Source organism: Buteo buteo, chromosome 16, assembly GCF_964188355.1.
Source record: "Buteo buteo chromosome 16, bButBut1.hap1.1, whole genome shotgun sequence".
Taxonomy (NCBI): domain Eukaryota; kingdom Metazoa; phylum Chordata; class Aves; order Accipitriformes; family Accipitridae; genus Buteo; species Buteo buteo.
Window position 1 is genome coordinate 12,832,087 of NC_134186.1, and position 25,446 is coordinate 12,857,532.

A 25,446-nucleotide genomic window follows, 5' to 3' on the forward strand; every position below is an offset into this window, starting at 1 on the left:
TTTCCTCCTGCAAACCTACTTAATAAAGACCTTGGGGCGCACAGATGGTTTGAGATACCAGAGAACAGCAGATAGAAATTAAGTGTGGAATGGATACTTTCTCCATAAAGAGCAGCACCAGAAACATGGGCTACTACAACACAGGAAGCAGAGACAAACCAGGAATTGTAGTCAACTACCAGAAGGATGAATGTTGCACACTCATACTTTGTGTATATATAAACTGAAAGCATCTCCCAGGCAGAAACAAGCAGCTCAAATCTGGAGCAAATCCTATAATGAACTAGACGCATACCAAGAAAACAAAATAAAAGAAAGGTGAATAATTTCAGAAATTTGAGATGACAATCAAATCTATTCTTCTTAAAGTGTCCAGGAGGGATCTTCAGAAAAAAAGAAGCTTACTTTTGCCTGTAAAACAGAGCAAAATGCTGTTAAACCTTGGGCAGGTGCCCTTCCTATACTAGCTCTGGAGACACCTTACAAGGTTATTTCAACACACAGAAGAATTTTAGCAGTCCTGTCCCTCTGGCTATTGCTTCACAGGATGTAGAACATGTAACCAAAATACAGCTCAATGTTGTAAATACCTCTGAAGACAGACACTGACTTCTTCATTAAGTTAGTAAATTGTGTATGGTTCACCAATTTCCATAAACGCACCAGGGTCATGAGACACTCCTGCAGCGAATGCAAGTGAACAGACAGACAGACAGATGACTATACCAAAGAAATGGAGGAGTGCCTGGCTCACTGGACCGCTAGTGAGGGACAACATCTTTCCAGAGCACAGCTTCAAGTCCTGAGCTCCAGAAGGAGACCAGGTTGTTGCAGAGAGACCAGGTTGTTACTACTTTGTCAGAAGTATCCCACAGCTCACAGTGGGGCTGAACAACAAGCAGAGCACTACAAGCTTTGCAGCCACAACCAGAAGAGACTTTGCTACCTGCGTATGCTGGGAACACCCGCCTGCACAAGCAGGGAGAGTCGCCCCTCTGGAGGGCAGGTCCCAGCTGCATGAGTCCACCAGCCTGGCAATGCCACTCAGGCCTACCTCCACTGCAACCTGCTCTGTCCCACAGACAGAGCACCCGTGTCAAAGAACAGTCTCCACAAGCACATCTCTGCTTTCATACGCACAGAAGAGCTACCACAAAGCCCCTTCTGGCTGGTCACACCTTGCCAAAGCACAAGATGTTACTGCCCCATAGTGTCCTTGTTCCTTTCTGAGCAGCTGGGTGAGAGTCCCGAAAGGCTGTCATTGAACAAGAAATCAGCTCCTGTTACAGAAATATTCAGCAAGACACAGCACGACAATTACTGATGTCAGTTGCCCTGAACCATAAACATTTTGAACTATTTTGGTACAATGGAAAGTTGTGGGAGGGAGAAAGAAAAAGAACAGGACAGAAATAGCTGACATGGTTCTGAAGAGCATTTTGCCTATAAGTCCCTTCCCTGCATACTGCTCTTCCTCCCTTCTCTTCCGCCTGTCCCCAGACTTTTGCATTAATCAGATTAACTAATGTCAAACAAGGGTCTTTCTAATTACTTTCTAATACTGTAGACTGGACTAAGGTATTGAAAAATGTTTCTACCTAAATTAGGATAAAACAAGATTGATTTTTTTAAATACTTGCTTTAGTCCTGTTGATACACACGAACATCACAGACAACAGCTATCTTCAGCAATGAGAGTCAAGGCAGTGGAGAAGAGGCAGCCACAAACACACCCGCCTATGTCCCATTTCATGAACACGTTCAAGACAACTTTGCATGATCACTTAAAAAACAGAATCCAGTGTCAAAATTAACCTGGTTTCTTTCTGATCTTGCTATGAATTGAGGAATTGATATAGGATTTCATTTTTCAAAAATTTCTAAGTGCTGGATGTAAAGATATATAGCACTATCCATGATGCCAACACAAACTTGCTAATTTATCTGACTGAAGCCATCATTAGCACACTATCACTGAAGACAAATTAGTACGCTCTCAAAAAGCACCTGTAAAAATTCCACTTTGTTAGTGATGCCAATGGCACACTTACTCAAAAAGAGTGGGGTTGGTTGTTTTATTTTTTGGTTGGTATCCAAATCAATCCCTGCACGTTGCTGTAAAAAGGGAGGCTCCTATGAGAAAGTGGAATTTTAAGTTATCTATTCCCACACTCATCCTGGACTATGTGTACCTATAAATCATACTGTACTTTATCAGAATTCATTACACAATGACATCACAACTCTGTAGCCCACATCATTCCTCTTTCCTGACACCATATCACCAATTATTAGTCAACTATCCCAGAGGGACTCAGTTTCACTGGAGACTTAAAAGGAAACACACTGACTAGGAAGCTGCACGAGGTGTCGTCTCTGATAATCACCTGCACAGGACCCAAAGTGCCAGGGCACAGCAAACGCACTACAGTTCTGAGCCTCATTCGAGCATCTGAATCAGAATTCAAGCACTGGCACAGGCAGTGAACACTGTGTCCTGAAGTCATCAGCAAACAGCTCTGAAGAATGCTTATGGCCAGATCGGTTATCCACTGGGACCAAAGAGGGGAGATCTCTCCTCTCCTGTACCCGCGTCTTCCTTCCACTTGTGCTGCTTGAGGCCAGTCAAAAGCACACCTCTGCAAGGAAGCTAACAGTAATCAGCTGCTTCACAAAAAACTTGAACAATTAATTAAATAATGTTAAAAAGTAGACTAATATTCCAAGTTTTTACGTTGTACTTTTTTCCCTTTCCCCTGCTACCTCTTTCTAGAACCACCAACTTGTAGAAAACAGAACAACAACAAAAACCAGAAAAACTGCATCCATTTTTTTTTCCCCCCTCCCTAACTATGGGCTAAATAATTACACAATTCATTACAGGAGAGGAGAAAAATGAGATTAACATATTTCAAAGATACATCTGAAGTGAAACAAAAGTCCTAATTAAACTCTGTGCTAAGGAATACACATAACTTCATCTCAGCTATGCTATGATTAATTTAAGGGGGAGATGACACTTTTCTAATGGTACTTTAATTTTTTTAAATCATTACAAGTGTGTAGTCTTGGTCCCATCCCTGAAGTGTTAAACACAGTTTACTAATCCATATGATGAAAGATACAAGCATCTCCAGAGTTCTTCATAGCTGAATCACTAATAAGTTAAAGGAGTAATAAACCTAAAAGTAGCTTTCATAAAAAATTAATTAGAAAGGCTGAGAGCACATCTGTTGCTTTTGTTACATTCCCCCCCCCCTTCTGGTTCAGTTGTCTTTCCCCATGCTCTTTTAAACTCTTTTCAGGTTCTCAGGGATGCTGCTTCTTCTCATGAAGCCTTTTTGCTTCCTCACACTTCCCTCCTTCTTTCCTCCCCATACTGATTTTTCCTTTGGCAGCTGTCACTACTAGCGTGTGACACAGACACTATTTGGCACCCAGCAGCTAGGAGGACTTGGACCTACTAACTAATGAAAATAACTTGCATGTTAAAAGCTTCAAGAGAGTGAGTTAGTTATAAGTACATACAACTCATGTAAATAATATACAACAAATTTGCTGTGGAGGAAAATCATACTGACTACGTATCATACTGGAACAACTGAGCTTTATAATTCACAACCAGGAGAGAGACAGAAACGGAGGACAATTTAGAGAGAAGATGGGCACTCTATCCCTTGTCCATTGTGAATTTCTGCAGGTCCTTGGCAGCCTGTGGAGTGCTGAGAGGGAATGGTGATGGCTCCCGGTTACGCCTGAGGAAAAACCCTAAAATGCAGTAGGCTGTTCGTAACGCCGGGCTACACACAAGCAAGATATCCTTTGAACTCATCACCAAGCCATTTGTAGGCCTGAGCAACAGAAGAAAAATTACTTCATCCACAGTTTAGTATTGATTCATCTTCTGTATAGGCTACAGAAAACTCAATCAGCAGTGTTTCAGGTGGCCAAGCTTAAAAGTCATGTTTGATACCCTTTGTCCTACAGTTACTCTGAAATAGATGGTAAACCATTACAGTAATGTGGGATTCATCTCATTTAACTTCATATGACTAAAACAGAGGTGCCAGTGAGTGAGCTAGTTGCTCTGTATTGGGCCGGCACTGCACCTCTGCACTCAAAAGCTCCCTGTTCTTCTCTACCAACAATAAAGTGGACAAAGCTCACCTGTGGATGCCAATGCTCAAAGAAATCCCACCACAGCTGTCACCAACAAGCCACCATTTTTGGCCTAAACGAGGTCCCATGTGGCTCCTCCTTTCACCATCACTGGGCTCACACTTTCTTAAGCACTAATACCCAATTTCTGCAAAAAGAGAACTTCGATTGGACTTATTTAACCAAGGCTGCTAGCTAGTAACTGTGCTCTTACGCTGTCTGATCTATTTGCAGAAAAGGATGAATTTATGTTTTACAGAACAAAAACTGAAGAAAAGCAAGATGAAGCAACACACATAAGGTCAGGTAAGGCATCTGAAGTATATTCAAGAGAAGAGAACTAGTCTGGCATCTAAAGAAAGTTTTTGTGACTTGACATTTCTCTCGAACTGGGTACAAAAGGAGATAACCCGGAATAAAAAGACACATTTAAAAAACCCTCTACTACAAAATAGTAATTACTCCCATCTAGTAACAGCTTAGCAAAATAAAGTTACACTATTAATTCCCGAGCCCAAAATATTTTATATATGACAACAACTTTTCCCTGCTTTCACAACAGTTTTATAGTATATGTAGAAAATAAACCTCGGGGAAAAAAGGCAAGTAAAATTATGCGCAATTCCTGCACATGCTCCAGTTGGAGGAGAAAAGACAAGGTTTGTTATACTTTTTCAAAAGCATGCACTGAACAAGTCATAAAAATATATGTTTCGCTGCTAAGTCACATGAAGTTACCTATACTTTAAAATAAACTGCCATAGTTGCTGGACAAAAGGTCTGGCAATTCTTCCCTCCAGAGGCACCCATCTATTTACATCTGGGAGTGCTGCCAACAGAACAGCTACCAAAAACTTCAAAAGGTTCACAGCATGAATAGCAAGCCACTGGCCAAAGGATTTTATGATATGACCAGCTGTGTAACACCACATTGAATTATAGACACACCGCCCCCAAAAAAATGCAAAGAAGGGATGTTAAACTTGTTAAAAAGCTGAAAAAGAAACCTGAATTCCTTCAACTAATGTTTTCTACAGGAAACTAATTTTTAACAGGGAAAAAAAAAGGTACTGCAATACAGCACTTCCTTAAGAACAACTCTAAGCAGTTCTTCTCACCAAGCCTACTGTGAGGCCAGTGAACTTCTCTAAGTTTAAGTTGCAGCCAGAGCTCAGCCGCTTTGTGATCAGAATGCTCTGCTGTAATAAATGGCTCCCCTAAATTCACTCAGGGAGAGAAGAGACATGAGTCAACAGAGGAAGAGAGGGATAATGTTTCTGTTGACAAACATTTAACAATTGGCAACAGATAGTAGGAAACAGGGACAAACGAAAGCTTGCCAAATAAAGTTATGCTGGAGGAACAAGGCTCCTTTTTGGAGCAGCACTGCGTTCTTCACAGATCCCAGAAAAATATCTGAACACACTTAACCAAAATAAAAAGCTGCAATTGTTGAAGAGCAGCAAGGCTGCTAATCCTACTACTTGCGGTGACGTTTTTCCCTGCACACCAGAACGGGTCAGAACTCCTCCGAATCAAATTACTGCACATCCTTTGCCAAAGAGTCTGGTTTTGGTCTCACTAGTCATACACATCCTGGTGTTCACACAAGTCCTTCTGAGCTACATGAGCAATTTTTTTCCCTCATCTTGCAACATTTCTGTAGAAAACATGCCAAAGCATACGTAGTGCCTCAGTCAGACTCCTTATTCAGGAAAGCCAGGACCTTCACTGTCTGCTTACGTCCTGGAAATTTAGTTCTCAGGGAGCGCAAACAGAACTTGACTGCAGTGTTATGGGTGGACAAGTGTTTCTCTCCAAGCAGCTATTGCGGTTGCAACTTCCACCCTCCCAGATTGCCACACAAGACCCAGAGGGAGCCAAAGGCAGCCTCCCTCCTCCAGACGCGAGGGGGGCTGAGCACAACAAGGCACCCGGGCCAGATTTTTAACTCCGGCTCCGGCTCCCCTCTCTCTCAGGGCCGCACGCACACACACGCACACACACACTCGTTCCCGGGGGGTAAACCCCCCGTTCACGCACACCCACCCGGCCACGGGAGCCCCGCGGGGCAGCCGCCCTGCCCGCCCGCCGCCGGACCCGTCCTTACCGCAGCACTTTGCCCACCGCCTGCAGGACCATTTTGCAGCTTAACCCGGGTTTGGGACTCTGGGCGAGGACGGGCCGTTCAGCGGGGAGGCTGCAGTGATCCCCAACCATGGTACGGCGGGAGGAGCGCGGCGCAGCCGAGCCGAGCCGAGCCGAGCCGAGGGGGGAAACGCCGGGGCGCCGGTGGGCAGGGCACGGCACGGCACGGCACGGCCCGGGCTCTCCGCCCCTCTCCCCGGCCAGCAGCCGCCCGCCCCGCCGAGCGCCCCGGCCCCGCCCCGCCCGGCGCCGCCAATGGGCAGCGGCGCTGGGGGCGGGCGGCAGCCGCGGCTCCTCCGCCCGGCCCGGCCCGGCCCGGCGCTGGCCCGTTCAGGCCGGAGAAGGCCGCGGCTCGGTCGCACAACCCTCTCCTCCCTCGGGCCCCGGCGCCGGGCAGGGCTTTGCGGTACATTTCGGGAAAACGCTGCAAGGAGCCGGGGGGCCGTGGCGGGTCTGCGAGCCGTGGGGCGGGAGGGAGGAAGCAGCCCGGCCCCGGCCCCGGCCCCAGAGGGTCCACCAAAGCAGCACTGTCCAACAAAGCACCACCATCAATAATAAAATCCCCTGCCGCTTCTTTTGGCGGCCAAAAAGTAAGGAGGACAAAGGAGCTGCGGTAGGACGGCGATGCCGCGCGACACACGGTGCTACAGGCCCCATCCGTAACGGGGCCACGCTGGGCTCCCGGTGAGAATGGGAATAACGACGCCTTCCGCGAGCAAGGCTTTGCACTGCTCTCTCAGGACTCGGCGACAAAGAGGGGCACGGGCTAGCCCAAGAGCAGAGCTAGATACGTTCTGCCAGAAACACAGTTTTACACAGTGAACGTCAGCCCAGCAATGACATCAAGACCTTTATCAGAGGGGTTTAAACAGAGGAAGGGTGAACAGTAAAACCGCAAACAGCAAGAACCACCTTGCCATTACGACCAGAGTTAAGAGCAGGCGCTTGGGCAATGGTCCTCAGAGGACGAGTGATTAAGCAGCATCCCCAAACATAAGGTCCGTTGTGACACACCACCAGTTTTACATAGGGAAACTGCTTTGCAGTGAGTTTTCTTAACAGACCTTCGAAAGGCACTGTACGTCCAGCTCCTTAGCCCCACCACATAACCACCACTCCGCACACACCTTTTGGACAGGCAGCTGTGGCCACGGCTTGCTGATGTAGCATTTAGAGCCAAATCATAATAAAAAACGTGACAGGTGTGGTGTGACCTAGAACACAAAGCCCTGAGGACATCACTTATTCTGGCACACTAAAACCCGACCCGTGACATCTCAGAGAAAACGGTGGTTTTGCCATTTTACATACACCAGCTGCAGTCGGAAGGGGCAGTTCCCCAGACAGGTATAGCCAAGCACTCCAGTTCGTTTACTAAATAGACATCTTCCCCTGTAAACAGAAGGCCAGACTTGTTGAATTAAACCTAGCACAAATCATGCCATTGCTGCTGTCACCAACCCGACATCACTCGGTCAAAGCAGGTGGGAATGTGGCTGCTGTTTGCATAAACCCAAGAAACTACAGCCATGTGATGCAACTTGGAGGAATCACGTGCTGCTACTCATTCCCAAAGCACCTACCCAGGCAGCAGTGTTTGTCAGTCACACGCTGTCTTTAGCCGCACGTCCAAGTTAGGCCTCTACGCCCTTGTGCAGCAGGAGGTATTTTTATTCCCACTCTCCAAGCAATCCACTTAAGATGGAGTTTTAATGACTTCACTGATAGCACACAGGAAGCCTGCAGCTGAACACAGCTCAGCTTTCCACTCTGCAGCCCAGCACTTCATACAGAAGATTATCCAACCCTTAAAAAATCTGATGCTTGCCCAATCTTTTCCCCAACTAACAGCGACTTGTCACAGTAACATTAAAAAGCAACAGTCCTGGCAAATGGAGGAAGGACATCTGCCAAGAGGGCAGTTGCCCTTGCTTTGTTCACCAGTGAAATCTGCACAGAGAGAATTTTGTTTGTTAAAAAAACACCCTAAAAACAACTAGCCTGTGATATAAAGCAGCTTAAGTTTTATTAAAAGTCTGTCTATCCAAAGTAAATTAAAGAAAAATCCAGGGGTCAAACCAAAATAAATACAGCTCTGTGGTGTTACAGTTGTATTTGGAAAGCTGGCCTCTCCATGACTCTGACAGCTAAACACTGCTCTTCAGAGATGGAGCTTCAGTGATATCACACAGGTTAGGAACTGATGGTCTGGTATTAAAACTGATAGATAACGGAAATAAAATTTTTAAACCTGATATCTTTTTATTTTAACCCAGATGAATGACCCACTTCTCTATTCTGTTAGCTTCTGCATCAAACCGGTGCTTTCCCTTTCCTCAACCATACCTGTCCACAGCACCCTTTCCTCCACCTATCAGTTTTCCTCCATTCAAGCAGTATCCCCTTTTTGGATCTACTGCATGCTACAGTTTACCACGCTACAGTCAATTTTAAATGCTCCAAAATAATAAAACCAAAACACACACTTTATTTATATGGCATCAACATAAGTAATTTAAAACACATGTGCAGCATGGATTCTCACACTTCAACAAGATTTAGGGCACATGTGCAGACACAAATGGGTTTACATGAAAGCCACTGCATCCAGAAAGATCAGTACTCAATCTAAAAGCAATTTATTTATTTGAATACAGCTACTGGTCTGATCTCTACGTATGCATATTCTGAAGGATGCATATCTGCACTTCCTCAAGAGTGTGTCTTACAGCCATCCGATATGCTGCCTATTTACATCCATAGGTACCTTCTTTTTCACCTGCTTCCTCAACATCCTCTGCATGAAACAACTGTTGGATCCAGCCTTAGCACAAGTGTGCTTCAGCAGCAGCAAACTGCTTCTAGCAGATACCTTACCCACCAGCCAGGCTTCAAAGATCACAGAGTAGAGTATTGAAATAAATACTAAAACATTAACAGAAATATCTGTGAATGGACCTACCAACAGCTTTATGACTTGTACGTCAGCAAGACAGTAACATCACTGCTGGCACGGGAAGGGCACAAAATGGTATAATACTAGGAAGAGGGGAGCCCCATTTCCCACCACTTACACATGACTGTATGTGCTTACAGTACACTGACGAAAAGTTTTCTACATTGATCCCAACTACCAAGCTAAGGAATGGTATTTATAAATTTTATGAATAATGCTTTGTATTTATGATGACGTTATAAGAAGCAGTTAACAATTACATATTTATTTGCCCCTTTTATGGTTCCATAAAAATTAAGTGTCAAGCAGCCACCACCGGGATGTATACTGGTACCCAGAGGTTTGGCAAAGCAAGTCGTATCAACCCAAACAAGCAAACAATGTTGGAGGGGGGAATCATAACCATTATTTTGATTAAGGTACAATTCAGCATTTATATGTATAGAAATGAGGCCTTGTAACATCAGACTTGTAAAGTTCTGTTTTAAAACTGAAGTTTATTGTGCTTCCATCACTGACATACGATGTTTCAATTTTGCTGGCTAATTACCCCTTTTGCTTGACTTTAGTGTGCCCTGCTAGCACCTAGCCAAGTACCCTTTCCAGTTACCTCCAGTGCATCCTCAGGACTCTGGAACCACTCAAAATCAACAATGAAAACATTTTATCTTCTAGCTTGCTTCTAAGTGGTATTTTTACTGAGATTACATTTGCTCTCCATTTTGTCATCCTCACACAGCAGCAAAGATGGCAGGAGCAACTCTGCTCCATATAGACAGTAAAGGCATGGATTTTTGACAGAAGACAGCCTGAAGTCAAAGTTATCTCTGTCTCAAAAAGCAGTGGTCATAGTGAAGGGGGAAATAAAAGATTTCAGGGGTATACTTTCAGCTCCACTCTTGAGATAATAGCAGGAGAAATCAGTCTTCCTGACCACACAGAGTGTTGTGATAGAAGCCTTATCAACAGTGGCCACACACATGGCAGAAAGTTTGTGCATATAAGATTGAGCTTAAAAGCAGCACATTTGTAAGTGACAAGGTGCCTATGTTTGCTGCTTTATTGAAAGCTCTGGTAGCAGCAATAAGTCAGTGTCTATCCTGCAACCACCACCTTTGGCTTCATCAGTGATGGGGGGGGAGGGTGTCTGCAACAGGCAGAGAGAAAAAATGGTACATAACATTCTCACCTAATGCATAACATGAGAAAAAAACAATCAATTGCAGCAAGAACAGCAAAATACCTCAAAATATCAGTAAAGCTCCACCAGGAACTGCAAAGAATTTATATTATGGCATTTTGGAAAGGATGCACAAAGTGAAAAGAACCAAGTGTTCATCAAGTACCACTTTACTTAAAAAAATAAAGAAAAAAGAAAAAGGAAAGTGAATGCTACTCTATGTACCAAACACAGAAATCATATCTCAAAGGCACTGTGTTTCTGGCATGTGTGTAGGCATATCTATTGTTCTGAAATCCCATGAAATGTCAAGTTAAGCCAGGTTCATCAAGAAGCGTGTACGGATGAGAGCTGAAGAAAATGTATGTGTTGAAGGAAGCAGCAATAGCAGCAGCTCAGCAGGAGATATTCAACTCTACCAGCACTGAGCAAGTACCTGAGAACTATTAAGAAAGGAAGGGACAGTCACACTCATGGAGACCACTCTACATGGAGAAGTGATGTGAAAGAGAGGAGGGAGTTGATTTTTATCACCTGCATTTCAATCAGTCCTCCTGAGTCAGCCCACCTCAAGTGACAGAAGTCCTCTGCAAAACATATGCTGGCAGAGCACTTGTTTCCTGAGCATCTGTTCCAGGTGAGTTTGTGCAAGTAGATTCTCAGTCAATGAATTGCCGTGGAGTTAGAGAGAAACGTCAGATTCAGACCTTAGTTTGTAGTACCCCTGAAAACTTACTATTGTTATAAAAATAATTTCTGGTTTTAAAAGTTATTATTCTGAATCTCAGGCGAGTTCCAAGATTACTGCATTCTGCTTAAAGTTTCCCCTGCTTTCAACTGAAAAGGTTCTTTGCTTTCTGTACTACAGTGTTGTATACCATTATACAGCACCCTATTTCAGTGACGGATGAAGCAGTCCCTATATGGTACCTTTCTGACATAGTTCATTCCAGAATAATAAAACATCACAGTGACACAGCCTCAGGAGGCCGAGAGTTTTCCTCTTTCTACTTTGCAAAACAATATGCTTGGCACTACTATATAAAGGAACAATAAACTGGAAAATATTTGCAAATAAACAGCTCCAATCTATCACCCTCATAAAACTGTCTTCCATATAGACAAAGTTTGCTGGGCAAAAGCCTAGCAACAGCTCCAGGTGACAGAGAACATCTATCTCAGAGAGGATTAAATCCCTTTTATTTTCTTACAGTGGGGGAGGAGGAGAGAAGAAAACACAACCAAGTAAAGATGTGCCAGTGAAGCTAATGCATTTATCATTCTGAGCACCCAAAAGGATGTCTTTCAACACATGCTTCTCAGATTAAGTTGGAGGAAAAAGCCTTACTAAGCAGAGTACCTGCTGATAGGCTGCATGGGGTACTCACAGCATACTGTAAGGACTGAGATGCTTAATTTATACCATTGCAGCCACTGTTAGTTCCTTCCTAGAGATAACACAATTGAGAATTTCATCTCACATTTTACCATGCCTTTTTTTTTCTTGCCCTAATTTTGAAGTTTAACTAGGCTGCACTCCAGGGAAGCATTAGTGCAATATGCATTTGATACAGAAAAGCTAAAATGAAAGACTCCTGTTCTTTTCCTTCCCTTCCCCAAATATGCTGGACCTCAAGCTTCATATAGAGGTAAAACTTCTAAAACTTGGCTAAGAAGTTCTCCCCAGGGATTGTTTAACATATTCAGAGCTACTTGCTACATATATACAGAACTCTCCCTGTAAGTTCTACAACACAACTACTGTTCTCACAGACTTAGGTAAACATAGCATGGAAAACAAAACTCTAATTGCAAATTGGCATGAAACTCTAGACTAAGGAGTCAAAGGTGTAATCAGCACAGGAAAGGAGGGTATCTGTGTCAGCACTGTTATTGGTCAGGACTATCTATGCTTGGGTGGGAAAGGCATAGAAGGAAAAAGGGGAGACACTGGGAGTGAACTTGCAGAGTTTTCCCAGACAGATGGAGACCCACTAAGGAAATACAAGTTTGCCTCCTTTTTGGTGCTAAGAATGGCTTCATTTCAGTATAGCAAATGATTTTATGTGGTAATGTCACGTTTAGATGACAGCATGAGGGAAAAACAATTCATGAAATAAGCATGAAATTTATTCTAGGAGATTTTTCTCCAGGCATACATTACAAAATATAACCCGCACAGCTTAAATTATGTAAGATTAAACTGGGGAAACTATTCATTGTAATTCCTGGCACTTACAGAATAATTCCTTAGCTACTACTCCTAAAAAGCAGGACCACAAAATCCAGAAGTCACAAAATTAACTTGGTTCACACCCAGACCAGTGCACATCTGCATTCCACATACAACTCAAAACACACATGCTGCATCCCAGCTAATTTGATTTCTTAATACCTCGCAGACCCAGCCACAGATCAGAGCAACAGGAGGCCAGTAACAGCTTCTGCCATGTTAAAGATGCCATAAAGTACCTAACTTAAAACCTGAAATAGTTCAAATTTATGAAGCAGATGAAAAAATTTCCAGCAGTTGTTCAGCCTAGCAAAGCTGTGCAAGTACTGTTTGTGTTGCAGCAGCTCAGCTCAGAGGAGGGGCCACTTCACAGCTCTGAAGTAAAACCTGTTTGGTCAGGGTGCTTGTGAAGGCGTACACTAGAGATGGACACAGGGCTACAGAAAGACACTAACAAGTAGTTTGTCAGAGGGACTCACCTCTGCTGAAGTTACACGGCTGCCTTTCAGTCATGGAAGTAAAAGCATGAAGATCTTGCCTTTGAGGAATCCTCAAACCTAACATACCACTGATTAAGCATTTTGAGCCATTTGAAAAAATGAACAGTTATTTTTCAGTATGTTAAATGAGATATTTGTAAATATACTGGGGAAAAAAACAACCTGAAATTTTAGAGGACAATTCTTGACACTTGGTTATAGTCAAGATGTTACACACAAGAACCCATGATATTCTCACAGCAGCGGTCTTGGGCCTTTGCTGCGCCTGCCAGTCTTGCCTGTGTGAGAGCTCTGCTGTACATGGGACATACACTTAAGTAGGCATGGCCACACAGAACTGCATAGCATAATTAACCTGCTTGTAATTTTCCTAAAACTTGTTACGAAAATACAGCCAGTTTTCATGCTTTGATTTTTTCTGACAAAGAAAATGGCTTAAGTGCATTCACTTACCCATTTGATTTCAATATCACACTTTGATGGTAGAAAACTTCAAACATCTTACAAAACCCAACATGATCATATGATCTTGGGATCAACCCTCTCCAAATTCTGGACAGATTTGGACAAAAAGTGGCACGATAATACAATTAAAGGTTAAGACTACCATACACTTTTTTCAGACACAGCACTAACACGTGCTGGAAGCACACTAGTCTATAGTTGAATAAGGAACTAGTGGATTAAAAAAGCTTGTATACATAGGATTGTTGGGTATGTATAATACTCATCGTTCCTAAACAATATTTCTTCAAAAGCAAGTTAAGCGAGCCACTGAGTGAAATCATACTAGTAGTAAAAAAAACTCAAAGAACACCCAAAAGAGTAAAATTTATGGAAAATATCACTTCTCTATTAAAAAAAATATAAATATAAATATATATATATAAATAAAAAACACAACTACTTGAATTATAACAAACCATCAGAATTTACCTTTTTAGGCTCAGAATATTTGAAAGCAATTTTTTAAAAAGCCCCTCCTGGAAGCGTACAGAGGTCACAAGGGGGTCTACTTACGACAGAGCTGCCTTCCAAATTATAGCTAGATTATCATTTTACAGGACACAAGTATGTTTATTACTGTGACACGCTTACACTGCTGTACGCCCTGGTTAAGAGGCAATCATGGATTTCATCTTGAGTGAAACACCATCAAATAAACTTTTATGAACCCAAATCTCATCTGATCAAGGAGAAAGAAAAGAAATGGTAGAATGCACAACAGATAAGCTCCAAGTTTAAACCAATGGGGGGGGGGGGGGGGGGAAGATGGGTTTATAAATAACACCATCAAACACACATCTGTCGTTGAGCAACACTGCTGTACATAAGACTTTTCTGATGCCGTCTTGCTTAAAATCTCCATTTTGCCTAGAATTTGTTCTATGTCTAGATTTATATTCCCCCCCCTTCCCCCCCCCAGTCCATTACAATTCTTGAATGGATGTTTATTTACTAGGAAACAAAGAAAAGCACTAGCTGACAGACAAGCTTTGCCGTTCTGGTTAGACAAGATTGACACTTGTCATGATTTAGTAATGCAATAAGAAAATCAGCCTTGCCTGCTCTCAAGCACAAAAAAGTGGCACTTAAGATACTGGACAGAAACTGAGGACATGACTGTGCCTACCAAGACTACTCTGCACATGCTAAATAAGTCTCTACCCCAATTCAACAGCCAAAAAAAAAAGAAATAAATTACCATAATCTACGTTTTGCACACCTTGTTTTGCACGCTTTTCCTAAACTACTTGCTTTCAGGACTTTGTCCATATCAATAAGTACTGAGACTAGGATCAATGCATGATAACGTCATACTATCATAATTCCTACTTAGCTGCTGAGAAATACCATTACCATGAACATGGCAGAGACATTTTTTTCAAATGCTTGATGAAAATTGCTTCATGACTAGGAAAAGGCCCTGAAGTTGCAGTGTTACTGTGAGGATGCGCAGGCAGGCAAGTGCCAGAGGAGAGAAATACTATGTGGAAAAGGAAGAGGGGAAGGACAACTCCAGGCTTCTCAAAAGTCCAACTCTGCCACTACTTCCTTTGAGGTGTGAGTGAAGCTGAGCCCCTCTCTAAAGCAAGATAAATATATATCAAATTTTATCTAAATTCAGTGATACACACAATCTGAAGTATTTCTGCATTTTTTCTAGGCTTCTTACTGGGGAGGTGAAAACGAACTCTAGAGTATGTATTCATCCTGTATCTTGAGCTACTTCTGCACTTTGAAGGTACATTATATCCATCAAGCAAATGTGCTCCAATACACAGTACATGAACCTTTGTCTTTTGACATTCTGCTCTAAAAATTTTTTGAAACTAGGGAAAATACATTGTGTTCCACCATACAAGTAGCAATTTCTCTGTATAATTATAGTACATTTTGCTGAGAATTGCATCATGACTAGGATACTACCAAGAGGAAAAACATTTAACCACTATTCTTAGTTTGTTAGAAAATTCTTCCCACATTACATAAACACGTACACACCCACACATGGGGAGCACCATCAATCTTTTCATTGTTTTTACTTTAGTAAAGGAAAAGTTATTTTTCATTTCAGTAGCTTTATTTTTGTTAGTGTTATGAAACAGACATTAACTTTTCTCCTTCAGCTTTCTTCACTATTATTCTTCCCTTGTCTTTACCACAGTTGCCTTAACTTTCTCTAAGACAAGACCATAAAACAGGAATAAAAAAAAAATCGGCATGCCGATTCCAAAATATCCTTAAAACTTCAGTAAAAGAATTCACTTCTAAACGTGTATGGAACAGAAAAGGGGTGTTGACGAGTTTCCCCAATGTTTTCATAAAATGGATAGGTGCACATCTGACAAAAGAAGAGATAGGATGTGTTTCTAATTCACACACATTAACCAGAAGCACCGGGAACGAAACATAGCAGATTATTGAAAATATCATCTAAACTTTACAAGCTTTTCCATATGTTGGCCAGAAGTATCAACCATGCAAAATTCTTCTGAACAGTTGCAGCCTCACATCATTTTACTTGTACACATATCTCTGTCAAAGAGTCAGCCAGGTCAGGGTAACCACACCTGAGCAGTAGTCACATTAAAAGAAGACACAGGACAGCTAAGAAGAAACTAAGTATTCAAAAGCTAACCTTGGTATATTGATTTGCACTCTGTATTCAAGCTTCTAATTGCACTTCAAAATTCAGTTTTTCATTTCTTTGGCTGGAAGATGGTAGAATACAGAATATAGATTCTGCTCCCAGTTGCTCTCCTACACGCTCAGTGCTAAATCTGAAAGAATGTACAAATGCTGTTAAGGATCCAGTTCGCCTTCCAAATCCAACCAGACTGTTAGATATGCATATAAAACTGATCAGCTTCAAAAGAATTTATTTGTGTGTTCAAGTGCTATATTAAACTGGAAATTAAAAGGTTGGATCTTAACCTCTTTGAGAATCACGATCAATATGATGCAGCTTCCCCAGAGGGCCAGGAAGGAGAGGGGGTGAGAGCATGGTATGTAGCTCTATAGGGTAGAAGAAAATCTTAATTTTCTTCCCAATACATGCGCTACATTTCTACAATGAACACATGGCCAACTAAATGAAAAGAATCCTTTTATCATAAAACAGCACAGTTGTTGCTTTTAATGATACAACATTCAAAACATGTTGCTATTGCTGTTTCTGAAAACAATAAAATATTTTATTCCACAAATTAGGCTTTGCTTTGTTTGCATATGCAAGCGTCCATGCATATTTGGAACCTGACCACAGCTATACTGCTAGAACTACTGCTTGTACCTCTGTTGACTAGCAATTTGTACGTAGTATCTTCTTGCTTGCCTTGCCCCATGACCAAATTTATAGAGAAACTGGTAAAAATCCACCTAATTGAAGTCAATATCCATATCCATCACAATTTGGGTGCATGTCAAAACATAGGACAGACACAGAAATAATACCACTGAGAAGTGAAACCCTGCTATCAATCAGCTGAGCAGTGACAGACACCCACTGCCCTGGAAACCCAGGCCTCTCAACAGCCCTCAGCACTACGGCCCATCAAGTCCTCGTGGTATGCGTAATGGTGGAGGGAAGGTCTAGGGCAGGGGGGAGAGCTAAATGAACACTCTTTACTTTCTACACCAAAAGAAAAGGGACAGGAAACTATGCTTCACCATCCAAGGATTCAGTAAGTCCTTCAGGAAGCAAGCCTCCTCAGATAAAACTTTACCTTTTAAACAACCAGCTGAAGGAGGAATAAATTGGCATGGATTCAGCTGTTAGCAATGTGCAGGTAGTGTACAGCTCCTCTTATCTTTCACCTCATATGACTATTGCTTTGTCTTCACCAATAATGGTTTGTTGGGGGCAGTAGTTTTAAAGACAAGACAAAATATGCAATACCTATCGCAGTTTAAAATTTACACAGAGACAAGATCTGCCCGGTAGGTACAATCAGCATTGCACACCCCTTCTTGGGGTTGAGTTCATCTGTTTTAACCTTGTAGATAAACTAAATACTTCTGTCCCCACTATGGTTTTCATAGCTTACATTTTCTAATTATTTCACAATGAAAACGTGTGCTTTTTTGATCCAGGAACGTATTTTGCCTACACAAATACAGCATGCTAGCAAAGAGCGGCTGCTACTGTAGACACAGCACTTCCTATGAAACCTGTGCTTTGCGCACGCACTTTAAAAGTCACCCCTCACCCATGCCTCTGAGCTGTCCAAGTAAAACAAGCTATACTGGTAAAAAACCACATTTTGCCTATAACTACACTTGACTTTCTTCCAGTGCAGGTGTACTCTCAAAAACCCTCTTCATACCCCAACCATCAACGCCAGAAGACATTTGGAGCAGAGACAAAACGTACACAGGTAACGCCCAACTTTTCCACTGGGTGATTCACACATTTCCTCCAGTGGCATGCTAGGCGCGTACACTGCAGTACCTACCCAACGCTTCCCTGAAAAGCCTGATTTACTGGGATTACACAAATCGAAGACACTGCACGTGCAGGGGACGATGCAGCCACCTGCCTCCTGCTTGGGAGCCCACAGAAGACAGCAGCCAAGGCAGGGCAGCTGCCCTATCCAGAGCTCCTTTCCAGGGGCCCTTGGGGAAGCAGAGTCAATTAGGTGCAGGCCACAGAACGAGATACCAGACCCGAGATGCTTGGGTACACTATATGCCAGCACACCACCGTAACCAGAGCGGCAGGCTCTAGGGTCAGAACCAGCCTTCAGTTCTTGTCTGCCTTCCATCTAGTTACCGCTGCAGTGAACCGAAAGCTTAATTAGCCTAAAGTACACCTTTCAGAAAGGCATCTGGTTTTAACTTGTATATTTGACAAGAAAGAAAAATCAGTTATTCTGCACAGTAATTTGTTTCAATAACTGATCATGTCCATTGTTAAAATGCATGTCCTTTGCATATTTGAAACCTCCTAGCTTTAACATCCATTTATGTTTCCAATTATGATTGTTATCCTTTCTCTGTTAGATTATAGCTTTCCTCTTTCCCCTTTTTTTAAACTTCATTAGCTAGATATTATATTCACCTCTTGACCTTCTGAGAAACTAAAAAAAAATTTTTAAAAATCTCCTTATGCCTCATTATTAGAAATAATTTTTCCAGTCTTTAAATACCACAGGTCTTTTCTGCCTTTATAATTTACAAGGGATCCAAGTGCCTACTCAAGACAATGTAAGCACGACTGATCAAAAGATCTGGAGCTGTTCTTAAAATCTTAATAGGGATGAACAAGCACACAGAACTTTATCTGGATCTTCATTCCCCAACAAAGTAAATGACCATTTTTCCTTTAATAATGTTGCAATGTTCAAATGTTTACATTTCTAACATTTAGAAATTCAGAGAATATTTGCATCTTAAAGATAACAGAAAGAATGCTAGTACTCGTTATTTGAGCAACAAAAGAAAAATCTATGAAATCATCAATTTACTTACATTCTCCAGACAGAAGAGCTATAAATGTAATATACCCCTTGTTTTATAAATATTTAATCAGCTTAGTAACAATTAGGATCATTTCATCCCCCACAGGTCGTGCTACCTTTGATTAAAAACCTCAAGGAGGGGAAAAAAAAGCAGCTTGTTTTTCTTGTAATCCATTTTCTTCACTTTCTCACTCACACCCGGGGGGGGGGGAGAGACCCACAGCATGATCATTCAAAATTAGGTTGAAAGAAACAAATGGACAGCACATAGCAAAAATGTTATGTCCTCTTCCACGTAAAATTAGCTCCTTGTCACTGCACTGCTTCCACTGTAATCCTTGAATACCCTTGAGCAAAGAGCAGTATTGATTCAAGTCAAATTGTCTGACCCAAGGGACTGTGTAGAAAGCAGCAGGGAAGATGATACAGCCTAAAATTTGAATGAATATGTCTTATCATCTGCTAATATGACCGTTAGTGTGGAAATCTGCTCAGTTCCACTTTACTGCCTGCTGTCTCCAATGCCGTCCTCATTCTCCCCCCTTATACTCAGAAAGAGAAAATGCTTTCTCACATCCTTTACAAGGAACATATTCAGAGAGCAGCAATGAAAGACCCCAAAATAAGTTGTGCCCCCCAACTCCCTCAATACTGTCCTTTGTCTCGCTTTTAACAATGCTACTTTTAACATACAGAACTCAGAGAAAATATATCCATCCATACCCGAACTCACTGAAAAACATTACCTACCCTCTCCATAAACACACTCCATATACTCAAGGATTATTGGGTTGCCTGATAGATGAGAAACCCAAGGGTTAACAGATTGCCACTATACAAGCCGGAACTTGCACACATTTCCCAGCTTCAACATGTTACACCTCTACTAAAATAGAAAACTGCAGTTTACCCTTTTTGGGGCTTCATTTATTGCCTCGTTTCCAATTCCACATAATCAACTTCCAACAAAACTGAAAGCCCATGCTCTCTCACCATGCAACAAAGGAAGCTGGATTGTTCTCCTGTACCGCACACATCTGCTTTTGTACCACAACTTCTATTAGCTGATTGTTGCTTAAGAAAAACAGACTGGCAATGTGAAATAGATCAGCAGCTTGGCGTTTGTTGTACTTGTAGTCTTCATGGAAATGCAAGGCTGTTTGTGAAAGGTTACACAAATATCTGCTCTGTGCAAATACAAATATTAGATAATCCAAAAGCTGCAATGTTGTTCAAAAATTGACTGAACGGATACAGAGAAACAAAACTAGATTGACATTCAGATACTCTAAAACTTCTAAGTGAAATTTTTTAATTTCTAAAAACCCATTTACAGTAAATGCTTATGCAGTCAACAAATAAAGATTATCAATCCCTCTCTTGACAGTGTTCTTTAGTAGTCTACCAAAACAAAATGCTGCTAGGATCTTCTGAAACCCTTTGAGGACATGTTTTAGTGACACAGCTGAGGCACTCTATCAGCTAGCTTCTTCAGAGAGGATTATTCCCATTCATTCCTCCCTGCCCAAACCAACTGGAAATGGTGCATTTTCATAGCGTTTGTTTTCTGCCAGTTTAACTCTGTGACACAGCTCACCACGGAGCAATTTCAGAGTCACTGGATATACGAGAGGAACAGCAGAAACCCAGCTAGGGATAGGAAGTCCTTTCAGGGGAGGTTTGCCACTATAGTGGCTTAGCTGTACTGTTGAACAGCATGCTTATGCTAATAGCTTCACACATGCGCTTGCAAAGAACAATGCCCAACGTGTGTAACTACCTCGGTTCCCATAAATGAGAGTGATAAGGCTGTGTACAGAGAAAAATTACACATTGTTACTTGTTCTGTTGTTCCACACTGCCAGAACGTGGTGTTAAATACTGCTGTAGGAAGAAGTCGGAAATGCTCCAGAACACAGGAAAACACTTGGAGAAACAGGGGACTTGGACTTGAGACTGAGAGCGGCAATCCAAGTGGAGCTGTTCAGCATACTCAGATGTTGGAAAACAGCTCAAGGACCATGCTTGTAGATTATCAGAAGACAATAATCTCCTCCCCATCTTGCACTTTTCTGACCACCCTTTGAAGGATCACTCTAAGCAATAACAATAAAGAAAATCAAGCCTGAACATTACATCTGAATCTTGAAGCATGTATGAAGCTTAAAGTATGTATTTTGGGCAAATAGGTAATTAGTCTCTTAAAGATGTCACGAATCATGCTCTTAAAGAAACACTTTGTTCATAAATATTTTTTTAATCCTCAGAGATGGATCTATTTTGAGATTGCATTGCTGTATTCCAATACGTACTTACAGTGGAACAGACAAACTTCAATTATTTTTCAAGAATGTGACAATGAAAATATTTAACCTGTATTGCAATATAGTTTGTAATAGAGAAACTGCCTCATCATTATCATACTTGCTCATAATATAGAGCAAATTTATTATGATAAACAATCCTGCACATACAGAAATGGAAATTCACACTTCTTATTTCCTATTGACAGTGTCATGGCAGTGAAGTTGAAAACTTATTATCTATCTAGATTTTCAATACATGTAAAATAGCAAAAGCTCAATTTATTTATTCAGTCCACTAAATTTCTCCAAAACAGTAAGAAACTCCCTCCCTCCCACCAAATGCCCTTCAGAACTCCTACAGTCAGAGTGCACACTGATGGACAGAGCAAAACTAGCAAACTTACACACAACAGAACTCCCTTCCGGAGCATAACAGAGAAAAGGGAACTGATAATTCCACAACCGCCTTCTCAAAAACCCAAAACCTTGCTTTTAGTTCTTGAACCGTTTTTAGGAGAGCTGTTACTTATTCATAGACTTCTCTAATACACAGTGACGCACTACTACTTGTCCTGTATCGGAGCATTGTGATTCCACTGTTGATCACATACTATATTATTTACTGTGAAGTTCTCCCACAAAGAGAAAAAGTATGGGGTTTTTTTTCATTAAAAGGAGAGCATAAAGAGGAGACATGAACTCTAACTTGTTTGAAGCCGCCTCAATGAAAGTAAAATTTACTTTTGTAATCTGTACCAGTGGAGTTGACTTTAACACACAGTAGTCCCGATCTGTACTATTTTAAATCAGGATGCACAAATATGAATAATGTTCGAATTTAAGGTGGGAAAAGGCTGGGGCTACTCTTGTTCACATAATATGGGACAGAATTGGAAGAGCCATCAAAATCTAAATGAATAGACTTGGTCTTGGAGAAACATAGCTGCCATACCTACACTGATACCCCTCTAAGAAAAAAAAGAAAAATCATTCAGTCTTCTTACCCTGTACGTTTTTACTGTTGTTAACAAATTGATTAGGATTGCACTTGGACAAGGCTACAATTACTTTGTAAGTGGCTTAAGCATGCATTCCCTCCCTCACTGTATCCTCTGTTCCTTGCAAAACTCACTCTTCAAAGCTTAGTAATCTGTGACAAAAACTAATCCATAAAACTGAAAACAAGGGTTTGGGAAGAAATCCTGCAAGAAAGAGGGAAGATACTGACAATTTTTCTATGCTTCAAAGATTGGGTCAAAGTGACATAATAAAAACCACATATCCAGCTCTTTTCAACACCTTTCAGCCAGTTTCTCCCTCTCGTAAAACTTTGAGGGTAAATCCCGATGCGACAGACTGCATGTGCCATTTTGCCAAGGGTCAAACTAAGGAACTCGCTGTAGCCTTCAGCTGTTTGCACACTCACATTTAGCCTGGCAGCTGATGCGGGTATGCAGTCACTGCCTGTCTTTTGTTTTCCAGAACAAGGAGAAAACACATTTTCCCCCTCCCTTGTCTGGGAAACAGGAAATAGATTCTTATAAAGACTCTCCCACGTACAGACTGGGCAGGAAAAAGGTGCAGTTTGGCAACATTAAGATTTGTTCTTCAAATGCAGACCAGTAATTATTCTAAGGTAAGCGACAGGATGGCTGGGCTTACTAATGTTTACTCACCCTGATGCTGCTATTTTCAAGTGTATTTATATTTCATGCAGACTTACCTATAAATGTAAAAATGAGTTATTTTTACCTGAGTTTTCAGGTGGCTAGACCCTTATACAGACTTTATTTACCTTTACATAAAGGCAACAAATGCAAAGAAATACGCCTTTTTAAATAACTGTACAAGTTAATTAGTTCGTAAGCTCCTTATAAAGTGGCTAGACATTTTTATCCCCATTTTATAAATGAGACTATACTGTTTCAAGTGCAGAGTATAGCTCCCCAGAGCACATGAGAAGTTCTACACCTCCACTTTAGAAACTATAAGCTAGTAGCAATATTGTCTTTAGCTCAGGGAGGGAAAAAAAAAAAAAGGAAAAAAAAAAACCACAACCATTGGGACAGAAAAGTACGTCGGTTTTCTAGGAATGTCAGCCACTTGATAACTGTAACTTGTATGTCTGGAAGGACAGACCTTCTTGTTGATCATATGTATTCCAGGAACATATATTAAAAACTAGTAACAGGGAAAGAATTCACATGAACAGAAGGAAGGCTCTCCAATGAAAAAAATCCTGAGATGTTGGTTCAAAACTACCTGTGTATAAGCTACCCCAAAAAAATTCTAAAATAACTTGACTGCATCACGCATGAAGTTTGGTATGTTATCCACCCTCACAGAAAGCATCTAACATCCAAACTGCTTAGTATTGGAGTGCTAAACTGGATGGGAGTCAATCTCTCTCAAAAAGCCATACTACAACCACTGAGAAATCAAATTATTTTAGTGAAAAGATGGAATGAACCTGCAAAAAATCTTATTTCTTTCAGTTCCTGAATAGCTACCTTAATTTGTTCTTGTTAAGGTCAGACTGAACAGTCTTTTAGAGCTGAAAAACAAGGGGGGTTTTAATAATCTTAAGTGCAGTGAGAGTCCTGAAAATATTACAAAACACAGCATTTTTAACATCATAAAAATATTTAAATAAGTAGTCAATGTAGTTCCTCTTCTATGAGCCATCACTCATTACAAAAATCCCCTAACAAGGTCCAGAAGATCAAATTATATTGAAAAATGATTAAATTCCCCTCAGAAAACTGTCATGTTACTGTATCAAGTATATATTCATAATTAAAACTAACTGGGAAAGCAAAGACTTGTCTTTGAAAATAATAGGTTCAACACCTTTGAGTAATGTAGCTGCCTGACTGCCATGAAGTAAAGCTCCTACGCCAATAAAACTTGACATCCACATAAAGTCAGCGTGGTGCTGTCAGCTATCTAACATTCAGCATTAGGATCTTTCCTGCCAATGCACAATGCTCCGTTATCTTTAGCATCCATCGGCATTGCTGCTGTTCTCTCCCACACAGTATATGTTAAAGAACTCAAATTTTCTATTAGCTGAGCTAGTAGCACTAAGCAAAGTGATAGTTCATTCTGCATCACTGGTAGGACAGAGCTTTGGGAATGGAAGATTTTTAAAAAATCATTAACATGTTTTGCTTTATTTTTCTTTCTTAGCTTTAGAGCAGACCATAATCCAGAGTCCCCTCAATACAGCTATGAGGAAAGAAACCTCAGTTTACATCATCATTATTGTAGGTATGGTTTGACAGCGAGTAAGGGAAGAAAACAAGCTCCCACTCTATTTTAATAGAAAGCTTAAAATTCATTGAAAAAAGCTTTTAAAATGGCTATATTTAATACATTTCTTCATTATGCTTTCACAGCAATATCCCATTAAAAGCTCTAGTCCTCAGAGCATCTTAAGGGGAAGCAGCAGAAATAAACTGTCCATTACGTATCAGGCTACTGAATCTGCAATTCACAGTAAATGGTGTAAAAGTTTACAGTTAATTTACTGCCCCTAATTATTATTAATGAGCTATAAATTGGGATGTTAATAGTTCTGGTGTACAACAGATAAATTATATGGCTACTTTTAGTGGGCACTTCTTACCCTGCATATATACTACCTTCATTATAAGCCCTGATCACAGTACAAACTCCACAAAGCAGTTTACTTGGAGGGAGAGAGGTGGCATAGAAGGTGCCAAAAAAAAAAAAAAAAAAAAAAAAAAGTTAAGTGTCTGTAGTGTTTTGCTGTTACCTGTTCTGGCCCCAGGCTGTCAGTGGAACATCTTTGTAATACTCAAATCCTAATATGAGCATTTATCACCGCCTGAGATTCTGTACAAAAGCAAGGATGATACTTTTCTTGAATTTGTGCCACAACATTGTTTTATATCCACATGCAGGAGACCTGCAACAGCACATTCTGGAGTTCTGAATTAGGTCTTTGCTTCCGGTAGAGACTAATAAAATATTTGTGAA

The 25,446-nt window shown here is 41.2% G+C and overlaps 1 protein-coding gene across 6 annotated transcripts in view; it reads right to left on the minus strand.

The window, feature by feature from the left end:
- The window catches only part of MOB2 (MOB kinase activator 2), a 120,850-nt gene that overhangs the window by 29,088 nt on the left and 66,316 nt on the right, over window positions 1–25,446 (minus strand). Inside the window, exon 1 of one of the 6 annotated variants that reach the window (XM_075047885.1) lies at window positions 6,269–6,498. The exons of the other annotated variants lie outside the window; for them this stretch is intronic. Coding sequence (XP_074903986.1) covers window positions 6,269–6,378 — 110 coding nt within the window. The 5' untranslated portion in view covers window positions 6,379–6,498. Of the gene's footprint in view, window positions 1–6,268; window positions 6,499–25,446 lie in introns of those variants that run through there. 6 annotated transcript variants of the gene reach the window in all.